Source organism: Triticum dicoccoides, chromosome 6A, assembly GCF_002162155.2.
Source record: "Triticum dicoccoides isolate Atlit2015 ecotype Zavitan chromosome 6A, WEW_v2.0, whole genome shotgun sequence".
Taxonomy (NCBI): Eukaryota; Viridiplantae; Streptophyta; class Magnoliopsida; order Poales; family Poaceae; genus Triticum; species Triticum dicoccoides.
Window position 1 is genome coordinate 588,742,810 of NC_041390.1, and position 12,248 is coordinate 588,755,057.

A 12,248-nucleotide genomic window follows, 5' to 3' on the forward strand; every position below is an offset into this window, starting at 1 on the left:
GCAAATTTTTCATGCAAATTCACTAGATGTCCCATGGAAAATTCACTAACATGCCCATGGCAAGTTTCTTTTTTCAAGCCGATGTCAAACTTTTCTTGCCATGGCAACTTTCTTATTTCAAGACAATTTCAAACGTCACTAGATGTCCCACGGCAAATTCACTAACATGCCCATGGCAAGTTTCTTTTTTCAAGACGATGTCAAACTTTTCTTGCCATGGCTACTTTCTTTTTTCAAGACGATTTCAAACGTCACTAGATGCCCCACGGCAAATTCACTAACATGCCCATGGCAACTTTCTTCTTTCAAGATGATGTCAAACTTTTATTACCGCGGCAATTTTTTAGTGAATTTGCATGGCAAAATTCACTAGATGTCCCACGGAAAATTCACTAACATGCCCATGGCAACTTTCTTCTTTCAAGATGATGTCAAACTTTTATTACCGCGGCAATTTTTTAGTGAATTTGCATGGCAAAATTCACTAGATGTCCCACGGAAAATTCACTAACATTCCCATGGCAAGTTTCTTTTCTTCAACCCGATGTCAAACTTTTCATGCCATGGCAACTTTTTTTTCTAGACGATGTCAAACTTTTCTTACCATGGCAATTTTTTTAGTGAATTTGCCATGGCAAATTTACGTAAATTCCCATGGAAATTTTTAATTCATTGCCATGCCAAGTTTTACTTTTTATTTGCCATGGCTAATTTACCTTTATTAACATGAAAATTTTACCTAAATTCCCATGGCAATTTTAACTTTTATTGCCATGGCAAGATTTACTATTTATTTGACCTTTGTTAACATGGCTGATTTTACTTTTTTGCCATGTCAAATATATGCAAATTTTAATAGTATGATTTTGGTTATGATCATGGCAATTTTAACTATATGCACCATGACCATCTTTTCTTCCTTTTTGCAACATGGCAAATTTCTTTTGCACGGGACCATGGCAAAAGAAGTAACATTTTTGCCTTTGTTCATATTCACCATCACAATTTTTGTACTAAATTTTCTTTTTTATCGTGCATGTTTTATTTTGGTAACGTATTGAACGTAGCCGTTTTTTGTGTGTCTCAGTTGGCAATTAATCACTCATTGTAAATCCTAATGCAGTATCATTTTCTGAATTTTCTGTATTGTACAATTTTTTTCTCTACTAGTTTTACATCTGTCTACAATTTTCTCTATATTTTTGGTGCAAAGGGATTTTTGTTTGGGCCAGGAAGCTAGTATTGGGCCTGTCTGGTCAAGCGTTCGTGCTCAGAGGCTGTTCGTATCGAACAGAACAGTTCGGTCGATCGCTACTCCCGTGCCGAACGATATGTTCGGGCTGGTGCCTCAGACCGAAAGTTCGGCCGTTATCGACGTCCTATATTTATTAGATATTACTAGTACAAATACCCATGCGTTGCACCGGGCGATCTTTTTTGTAAAACCTGCTCCTCTTGAGTGCCACTTCTTATATCCAAGACAAATGTTGAAAATAAGGTTGCCCTCATTCGCTATAATGTGAATATGCCTTCGTGTTGCCGTAGTTGAATTATCACGAAGCAATGCTTTAGGTTGGGGTATGAGTCTGCTCTTCAGCCAGCTCCACAAGAAAACCTAGATCGCCTCTCCTCCTCTTGCCGCCGCCATGGTACACTGCTGGTCACAGCCCACGCATAGCCGTCGGCAACGAGGACGTCCTTCGGAGATGTTGTGCCTTGGTGGGCCGCGCGATATGGAAGGGATGGCCGGCTACTGCGTGTGCATTGGTGGGTGGTCTGGCCTGTGTCTCAGCTCCAGCGTGTTGGCTACCTTCAGTGGCAGCCCGACCTAGACTGGTCATTGGAGAAGGGGGCTACATGACGGGATCCTAGGCGGCGATGGGTTCTCAGTTGTCTAAGGATTTTGGACAGGGAACCGAGAGAGCGTGTCATCCCACCATAGGAATATGGTTTTCCACGTCCTAACCTCGTTTCATTGCTGTGCTTATTCGCGGTCGAGGGTGTGTGGGGTTGTGTCTCTGACATGATTTTGTATGTTTAGGTTTCTGGGGGATTTGTTCGGATTTGATCAATTTTCATGGTCTTGCAGTTTCTACATGCCCTTCTCACATTTTCCTATCCGGGGCAGCAATTTGCTTCACAAATTGTGACCGACGACATCTCCTGGTCTACATCAGCGACTTCTCGGCCGCTGCTTCCATAAGCTCCTGGATTGAAATTTTTTTGATCCGTCTAGGTAGAGGCTCATAGGGATGCAGGAAGAAAGCTCGTCTCCCAGAGATTTGAATGTTTCCGTACGGGTGAGTTTGTAAGGACATGTGTCCCTTAATATTTGGCCTTGGGCCTTTTTGCAAAGAAAAAAGGATTTGTCACTTTTTAGACAATGAAGTGTGGACGTGAAGAGCATACCCTAACGTCCTTCGTCAGCGCCTACTTCAACTTTGCACTGCCATCGGATGGAATAGTACTCCAACTAATCATACTTACAAAGCATGGCAACCCATCTTCTAGCTTACACGTCCTCTAAATCTCAAAAATATGCACCTGCTCTGAACTTTTGAACATTTACTCTGCTGCTCCCAATTTGCAACTGCTTTTCACATTCAGATTTCAGTTAAATGAAAAAGGAGTGGAAGGGAGCACATTTGTGACAGAAATATGACTGCTAGAGCAGAATAATCTCTCCCTCTCTCTCAGTATACACACACATATGCACAAGCAAGTAAATCAAACTGCAAAACTGAATGAACCACACCTGCAGCCATACTTTTGTTGCTACCAGGCCAGCCGGAGGCGGACACGGTGGCCCTGGTGGCGGCTGACACCACCGATTTTGGAGCTATAGCCTGCGGTGGACGAGCTCACATACCTTCTCTGGCTTCACGGACCTCACGTCCGCCTTTCCCCGTCCCCCCCTTGGCTCCTAGCACGTGTCCACGTCTACCTCAGCTTCGTCGCTGCTCCCTTCTCGACACGGCGAAGGAGGGGGAGAAGGAGGTGGCGCGTGGAAGCCTTTAACTGGAAATTAACAAAATGTCTAGTTAGAAGTAACGAACCTTTTTATTATCTTATTCATAATCAGACCGTACTCTGAACATAAAGGGTATGCGATCCTAGGACATGAAGCACAACCATCTAGCTAATAGAAACACTCAGCATAAGCTGAAGTAATTCTGTAATAGTACTTACATATTGCTCCAGCCGTATATCTGCAACCTTACAACTACATATATCCATCTCCTCAAGCACCATAGTTGACCATTACTGGCGCTTCACTGCTCCTGGCAACTTGATGCTAATTCGTAGAAACAGTGTTTGGTCTTATTTTGTAATTGACAGTTATGCAGCTCTGAGCCTCCCAACACCTCTCTAGAACAATGAAGGTTTTTTTTTCTTGCATTATTCTTAGTTTGAATGTAACAAAATAATCAAAGAATGGAACATCCAATAATGATTTAAACAGCGATTTTGTGTGAGGTTTCCATGTGAAAATAATTTTGTTATCCAGACAAAGAATATGGCATGTCTAAAAATGGTCCACCCGTACTGTAAATTTGTAATAGCCTACTTGTTAGCCTAATATCTATATCGAGTTATAGATAAAGGAAGATATACTGACCGATGCAATATATCTAGAACTTCTTCCCAGGCGGTTGATGTAGGCATTAGTACAGAAGTTAGGCCAGTACTGTAGTAGTGGTTCCTATTTGATCCGTGAAAAATCTGGAGCTCTTCTACGGTACCCTGAAATTAACATGGACCCTTCATTTGTCCTAATCCAGTGGTTAAGATTAGATGGTACTCCAATACGTGTACCCAGGAGTACCACCACTAATTACCCGGGAGTACCATAAGTTGAGGGGCAAAAGTGTCACAGAATAACTTTCTGAAAGAACAAATATATCGCGTCGTGTATTTCGGCTCGGATGAATCGCCCGCTGCTCGCCGGACCGGCCATAGCTGCGATGCGCCAGTGCGACGTTGGAAAGGGCCAACTTGGGTGGAGAACTGTAGCCTGAGGCGAGAGGCCATGAAGCAAGAACATGTGGAGATGCAGAATACTTTTTGACCTGGATTTGGATGCAAGGTGGTATCGTACCGAACAAAATCTCCTCCCGCAAGATCTGAATGCAAAGGTAGCAAGTATCAAAGGTCGAAAGAATTAATGGACGTATGAATAAACGGGATAGGAGTGGACTATCCCTAAGGTCAATTTGATAGATCGTGTCGCCGTAGATTTCTAGAACAGACCAACCCGTAATTCATATATTCCCTTGCACATGCGCTGCTAGTGCCTCCAGCGATGTAGACCATGGCCGAACTTGGGTGAGATTCGCGGAGTAAAACATGTATCCTTGTTTGGTAGGAAGAAGACGATGGCGGACGGCGGCGTGCGCGTCAACGGGGTCGATCTAATCTGAGAAATTATATTACGATCAAACACCAATTAATTAGCACGGTGAAAAGACTAAAGTAACCCTATAGATGAGCGGCCAGATTTTCTGGGTACTCCGAGCTTGCTCTATGGAGTACCAGGGTACCATAAAAACTCTCAAAATCTGCAGCCTTTACTTTCAACTCTGAGGTTGGTACTTTGATGCAATTCCTGAGAAATTAAAAGATGGAAATACCATAAAAAGCTGCTCAAAGAAGCTTATGCCGTAATTTATACAGACAACCATATTGATCTGATGAAAAAATAGGATTCGATAAATCTAGAATATCTTGCTTCATCGATAATCAAATTAAAGTTCAAATGGCACAAGAGATTGTTGAGGCCCCATTTGCCAATGCAACCTGAAAGGCAGAAAAGATGAATTAGGAGGAAACATAAATCAAATTTAACTGTCTAAAGTTTAAGAAGGTGTGATGTGATTACCAAACAAACTATAAATCAGTACCAAAAATAAACTAAGCCCTAGTTGATTGTCGTTTTCACGAAATAACATAAAAATTGCAGTGATCATACCATTGAGTAATAAGCAAACATATCAAACATGTTGACACAAGGTTTCCATTCATAAACCACAAATTGATTCTCTCCCCCGCACCTTTCTTCCTGGGCAATCATCGGATGTCACATCCACCACTGAAAACCACACTGCGAACCATGAAACTACTGTACATAAATTATGACAGATGGAGTAAATTATTGCTTTGAAAGACAGCTTTCAGGCAAAGGAATTAGCAGCCAAACGAAGTCGTTAGTTACTACATCAATGGACCAAACGCCTTCAAGCTATGAGCCTCCTTTACCTCAATTTTTTTTCTTCCCCCAAAAGCAAATGGCACGGACAAGGACATTACATCCATCTCCCTGTTGCATTGTCACAAATGTACAGTCAGTTTAATATAAGCAGAAAGCTAATTACGGAACATCAGTGGACTTTCCATAAATGAATTCTCAACCTGCTATCAATGCAATTGCTACAGGAAGCAAGGAAAGAAATGAGCGATACACTAATTTCAACATCACAAGGAGTTGCATGAGAAACCAATCTCCGGAAGCTTGTCTTACCAATCCTGCAGAATAACCATCATTTGGATCCTGTCGGAAGAGAATGCATCACTACTATTCTGCAGAAAAGAAATCAGTATTAAACTGTTGGGGAACGTAGCAAAAATTTAAAATTTTCCTACGTGTCACCAAGATCTATCTATGGAGGAACCAGCAACGAGGGGAAGGAGAGTGCATCTACATACCCTTGTAGATCGCTAAGCGGAAGCGTTCAAGAAAACGGGGTTGAAGGAGTCGTACTCGTCGTGATCCAAATCACCGGAGATCCTAGTGCCGAACGGACGGCACCTCCGCGTTCAACACACGTACAGCCCGGTGACGTCTCTCATGCCTTGATCCAGCAAGGAGAGAGGGAGAGGTTGAGGAAGACTCCATCCAGCAGTAGCACGACGGCGTGGTGGTGGTGGAGGAGCGTGGTACTCCAGCAGGGCTTCGCCAAGCAACGCAAGAGACGAGGAGAAAGAGAGGGGTAGGGCTGCGCCAAGAGGAGAGAAACTCGTGTGTATTGGGCAGCCCATACCTCAACTATATATAGGGGAAGGGGAGGGGCTGCGCCCCCACCTAGGGTTCCCTCCCTAGGGGTGGCGGCAGCCCCCTAGATCCCATCTAGGGGCGGCCAAGGGGAGGGGAGAGGGGGAGGCGCACCAGGTTGGCCTTAGGGCCCATCTGCCCTAGGGTTTGCCCCTTCTCCTCTCCCTTGCGCCTTGGGCCCTTGTGGGGGGGGGCGCACCAGCCCACCTGGGGCTGGTCCCCTCCCACACTTGGCCCATGCAGCCCTCCGGGGCTTGTGGCCCCACTTGGTGGACCCCCGGGACCCTCCTGGTGGTCCCGGTACGTTACCGATAAAACCCGAAACTTTTCCGGCGACCAAAACAGGACTTCCCATATATAAATCTTTACCCCCGGACCATTCCGAAACTCCTCGTGACGTCCGGGATCTCATCCGGGACTCCGAGCAACATTCGGTAACCACGTATATCTATTCCCTATAACTCTAGCGTCATCGAACCTTAAGTGTGTAGACCCTACGGGTTCGGGAACCATGCAGACATGACCGAGACGTCCTCCGGTCAATAACCAACAGCGGGATCTGGATACCCATGTTGGCTCCCACATGTTCCACGATGATCTCATCGTATGAACCACGATGTCGGACTTAATCAATCCCGTATACAATTCCCTTTGTCTATCGGTACGATACTTGCCCGAGATTCGATCGTCAGTATCCCGATACCTTGTTCAATCTCGTTACCGGCAAGTCTCTTTACTCGTTCCGTAACACATCATCCCGTGATCAACTCCTTGATCACATTGTGCATATTATGATGATGTCCTACCGAGTGGGCCCAGAGATACCTCTCCGTTTACACGGAGTGACAAATCCCAGTCTCGATTCGTGCCAACCCAACAGACACTTCCGGAGATACCTGTAATGTACCTTTATAGCCACCCAGTTACGTTGTGACGTTTGGCACACCCAAAGCACTCCTACGGTATCCGGGAGTTGCACAATCTCATGGTCTAAGGAAATGATACTTGACATTAGAAAAGCTTTAGCATACGAACTACATGATCTTGTGCTAGGCTTAGAATTGGGTCTTGTCCATCACATCATTCTCCTAATGATATGATCCCGTTATCAACAACATCCAATGTCCATGGTCAGGAAACCGTAACCATCTATTGATCAACGAGCTAGTCAACTAGAGGCTTACTAGGAACATGGTGTTGTCTATGTATCTACACATGTATCTGAGTTTCTTATCAATACAATTCTAGCATGGATAATAAACTATTATCATGAACAAGGAAATATTATAATAACTAATTTATTATTGCCTTTAGGGCATATTTCCAACATAAACTCCATTCAATTTTTTTTCTGAACTCTCTCCATTTTTGAGTTCCACAAAAGACATTTCATCAATGCAGAAATACCAGGTGTCTACCACCACCTGTCATTATAGATTGGGTAGTCTCCTCTGATTTGCCTAGTGACGTAGAATCACCATATTTTCCTGAGTTTCTGCAGCATACAAAACTTAGTTTTGATGCATATAAAATATTGTATGGACTATGAAGGTCATTGATGCAAGCTATACAAGTTAACTGTTTCTTTTAGGAGAAAATTGAGCACAACTAAGCACTTACTTTTCTTATCAAATGACTTTTTTCAGGACCGTTTGCAGACATGTATTGCCTGTTGGATTGGGAGATTGATGCATATAACATGTCCATTGGTTGGCCCTGATCGGGCAAGATTCGGCCATGCCACACACCTACCTGAATCGACACTATTGCAGGCTTGGACTGTCAAGTGATCGGCAAGGAGTCGCGCAGGCCTGCTACAGCTTGCTTGACACAGTCGATGCTGCCTGTCTTTGGTTGCCACTCCTTGTGGCGACTCCCTATACCTCCAGATCTAATGGCAACGCCTACTGCCACCGTTGTCAGGGCCTTCGAGGCGCTCCATGAGCTCATTCCACTCGGGCTAGGGATGCAGCAGCTCCAACCCGCTTAACTCAATTTTATCATCATTTAAAAAAACGAAATAACCTAAATTATTAGTACTCATGCACACAGAGCAAATTTTGTTGCACAATATAGTGTAGGAAATTAAAGACAAACACTTTTTAGAGTGTGACAGATGCCGAGTCAGAATGATCCCGCAAAGTTAGAAATTAATCGTATAGACCGCTGATAGTAAATTGGTTATGTGGTCTTGCAAAGTGGAGGAAAATAATTTCCTACTGATAGGTTATCTGATTGACAAAACGATGAGAAATATAGACACAATCCAGCCAGCGACTGAGAGATGAACTGCACGTATACAATAAATCAAAACAGTGTAAGGTCTCCTGAAAACAGTGGAGTGGCAAGAGAGGGATTAGAACCACGACCGTGAACTTAGAGTTGGCGACGGAGCAAAACCAGGAGATCCTCCTCTGCCTCGTTGCACCGGCAGGCGGCGGCGGTGGCCTCGATGACGGCCGAGGTGCGCCACCTGCAAGGACTTCGCGCCGCCGCGCCGGATCCCTCCGTCTCCCGTGCCCGTCCACCATCGCCCGACTCCGGCAAGCTCCTACCTAAGCCGCTGCGCCGCCCCTCCTTACTCCCTCCTTCTCTCCCTCATTTCCCTTCCTTCCTGCCTAGGAGCCGCAGACTCCATGTATCCGCCAGGGAATCCGCGCTCCGGCCATCCTCGTCGTCATTGGTGACCCCACCTCGCCGCCAGCCTCTGGATCCGCCTCCCCGGCCCCTGCCTCGCATGTATCAGCCCCCTGCAAGCTCCAACTGCCGCCGCCGATCTACATCGAGCCGCCGCGCCGCCGCCAGCCGCCGCATTGACCCCGTCCCGATTTAAAAAGGATCACGGGTTGAATACTCTAAACCACGGGGTGTTTTGTGCAAAAACGAATCGTTTTTCCATATCCACTAACAAAGGGACTGCGGGTTGATTTCTCTAAAACAGAGGGTCTTTTCTGCAAAACAGCCGGCGACGTACCATCAGAAGCAATCACTGGTTTATTAGTAGGTAAAGATAGATGCTAATAATTTTTAATATAAATTTGGTCAAACTTAGCAAAGTTTGACTTTCAGCAAATCCAATGTGCAGAGTAAAAAGGGCCGGAGGAAGTAATTCAAGTCTCTACCAAGATTACAAACGACACATTTCTCTAAATCGAAGTGATCCCTAGCTTAATTAGAAGCACTACTACGAAACTACATCCTCTCTTAACATCACGCAAAGATAACTGCAATTCTGATGGTCCTCTTAGCATCACGCGCTGGTGCTCTGGGTCTTGCGGATGCAGACGCACACATGGAGCTTCTTGGTCTGTTCCCCGTGGAGAAACCCCGGATGCACAGGGAGAGCCTCATAGTTGTAGTATCCCAAATCAGCGGGGGCCTGGCAGCTCGCCACGACCTTCCTTTCCAGCTTCAACATGAGCCCCTTAGCCGGAGGGCCCTCCACTGCGACCGAGGAGCTGTACACCGGAACAGCGACAGCTTTATTCCGGACACACAAAAGGTTCACGAAGAAGAAGTCCTTGTTACGGACAATGTCCAAGAGGAACACGCCATCGTCCTCCTCCGCGACCAAGAGTTTCTGGCAAGGCTCCTTATTCAGCTCGTCGAACACATACGTCGAACACATACGGGTGGTTCTCGCCGTAGGTGATCTTGTGGGCGGGCCAGCCGTGCCGGCTGGACTTCTCCGTGAGGTGGCGCACGAGATCCGCCGGCAAGCCCTCGAAAGAGCACTCCGGGCACAAACAGGGCGCGAACCCGCACGCGGCTGCGTGCGCCGCGGCGTCGCGGAAGGCCAAGGTGCCCCCGCAGCCGTACTTCTTGTATGGGCACGAGACCTTGGCGTTGCTGAATAGGGTATCCAGGTATGGGCTCTTGACGTAGACCACGGACGCGGCCAAATCTGTACAAGAAGAGCACTTGTAGTCGCCGGCCGGCCCACTAACGCCGCCGTCCTCGTTGTCGTCGCCGGCCAGCCCACTAACGCCGCCGCCCTCGTTGCCGTCGTCATCATCACCACTGTCGTCGCCGCTGCTATAGTCGTCATCGTCGTCGCCGCCACCGACACAGCCGCCGCATGCTACGTGCCGCATACGGGAGCACTGCGATCGATGCAATACACCAAATAAAAGAATCAATCGATCGTTCTTGTGGGTGTACAGTGAATGCAAATTTTGGTTTGTTCGGTTTACCAGATACAGAGAAGGCTTGAGGGGGTGATGGCACTCGTTGCAGTGTAGCACTGTCTTCGGCATGACGGACTCCAGCAGTGTCATCACATCTCCCTCCGCCGCCGCTGCTGCGACAGTGCCGCCTGCTAGCACCATCCCGCTAGACGCCTCAGCCGGCGTCTCTACGGCAACTGGAGTGGCCGCTGCCTCCACTGCGGCGAAGCTAGACGACGTCACCGGCCGCTACGGCGCCTCTGCTGCAACAGGACTGGGCACCGCCACCGGCTTCAGGCCTGGCCGGCCCTTTGCCGGAGGCGTTTCCCCGTCCCCGGTGTTCTTCCTCTTGTCGCCCATCGCCGTGAGAGAGAGCTCTGCTTGGAAAAAGGGTTGAGAGGATATGGTTTACTACACGTGAGAGAGAGAGAGAGCTCCGCTTGGATATTATATAGAGTAACTCCAAGGCTCAAGCATGCGTACAGCGTACTCATTTACAGTAGCACACACAAACGTCAACGTGGAGTAACTCTCTCTGCTCTGCTCTGCCCGGTGTAGTCTTGTCAAAGTCGATTAGACCATGCATGCATGGACGACAGCAGATGCTCCATCGAGTGCTCCTCTGACAATGCAAACAAAAACTCGGCGGATGGTGTTTATGGTAGAGCCAGCCCACTCTCAATGGTTCAACAAAAGAAACTCCTTGATGGTAGCAGGTTTAAATTTGAGCAAAGAATGCCAAATATCCAAATTCGATTCTAATGAAAAGCATTGTCCAGAAAATGATTTATAGGTATTAGGTATTGTTTAAATTAACTTGCAATGTCTTTTTTGCTCTTTTTTATGTCCAAACCGGACATAAGTTTGAGATGCGGGGGCCAGTTTGGCGCACCGACAAGTGGACAGACAACGGACGTTCGCTTTGCTGACGTACAAATTCCGAACAAAACGACCGTGTCCGTTTTAAGGTTCGTGTGTCGGACTAAACCCGTGGTAATCCAGATTGTAGATACTCTTAGATGTGATTTCTCTTACTACAACTGGGTTCACTGCGCGGAGAGGGATCCTCACATGCAAGAGGGAAGTCAGGAATATACAGTGGCCTCTTTGTGTAAAATATGGAAGGCAAGTTAGAGATCCGACACTGCCCAAGAATCACTGTAGATGCACAGATTACTGTGGACAATCACTATACATAATCGTTGTGTTAAATTGCAGCTTATGAAAATCTAGAGAAGGGAAGTCAGGCTACTGTAGCTTCCCCTGACTTCTCTTCCTAAGTCAGAGGATCTGAATCCTTACTGCGCGGGCTGCGGGTGACAAGAACAAACTAGGTTGAAAGGAAAATTCGCCCCATTCTTTTGGATCAAATGCATGAATATTTTTTTTAACAAACTAGCAAGAGCCCTGCTTTGCATTAAGAAGATAGAGTACAATGTCCGTTGCAGCAGTAATAAAATACTACTCTCTCTGTAAATTAATATAAAAACGTTTAGATCACTAAAATAATAATGTAAATGCTTTTATATTAGTTTGCAGAGGGAGTAATAGCTAAGGAGTAAGAACATCTGTTGGGCCTCGCTATACCCATATGTAAATGGTTACAACACTATATTGGCCTCTTGAAACAAACCAATATAAGCTTTGGCCTTGTGTTGCCACCCTGCTAGCCGTGGTGCTCGAGTTCTCCAAAGTTCCGGCGTTTCTTTTCTTCCATATGTGTGATGAGATGTACAGTACATTGCCCGCATCCCGTGTAGTTAAGGCTGACTCTATCGCACGACCCTAAATGGACGTCCGTTTTGTCTGGATTCTATCCGTTTGGGGTGGCAATGGGCACTAAAACGGATATGCATGTCCGAATTAAGTTGGAGGCGCCCAACGTGCGGCTCGACCCCAAAACATCCGCCTCGTCCCCTACCTGCGTCCCGCGCCGCTCCGTGCCCACCCGCGCCGCTCCGAGCCTACCGGCGCCACGTCGGGCGCTCGCCTGCGCCCGCCCTGCCCACGCGCGCGTCTACGCCCCCGCCCGC

General features: G+C 46.8%; 1 protein-coding gene and 1 pseudogene across 1 annotated transcript in view; one reads left to right on the forward strand and one right to left on the reverse strand.

Annotated features, from left to right (window-relative positions):
* Nucleotides 1-9,218: 9,218 nt before the first annotated feature.
* Nucleotides 9,219-10,575, reverse strand: LOC119316783 (annotated as a pseudogene).
* A 1,472-nt stretch (nt 10,576-12,047) lies between these two features.
* Nucleotides 12,048-12,248, forward strand: part of LOC119316041 (translation initiation factor IF-2-like) — a 7,661-nt gene continuing 7,460 nt past the window's right edge. Inside the window, exon 1 of the mRNA XM_037590438.1 lies at nt 12,048-12,246. Within this exon, the coding sequence (XP_037446335.1) occupies nt 12,048-12,246 (199 nt within the window). The remainder of the gene's footprint in view (nt 12,247-12,248) is intronic.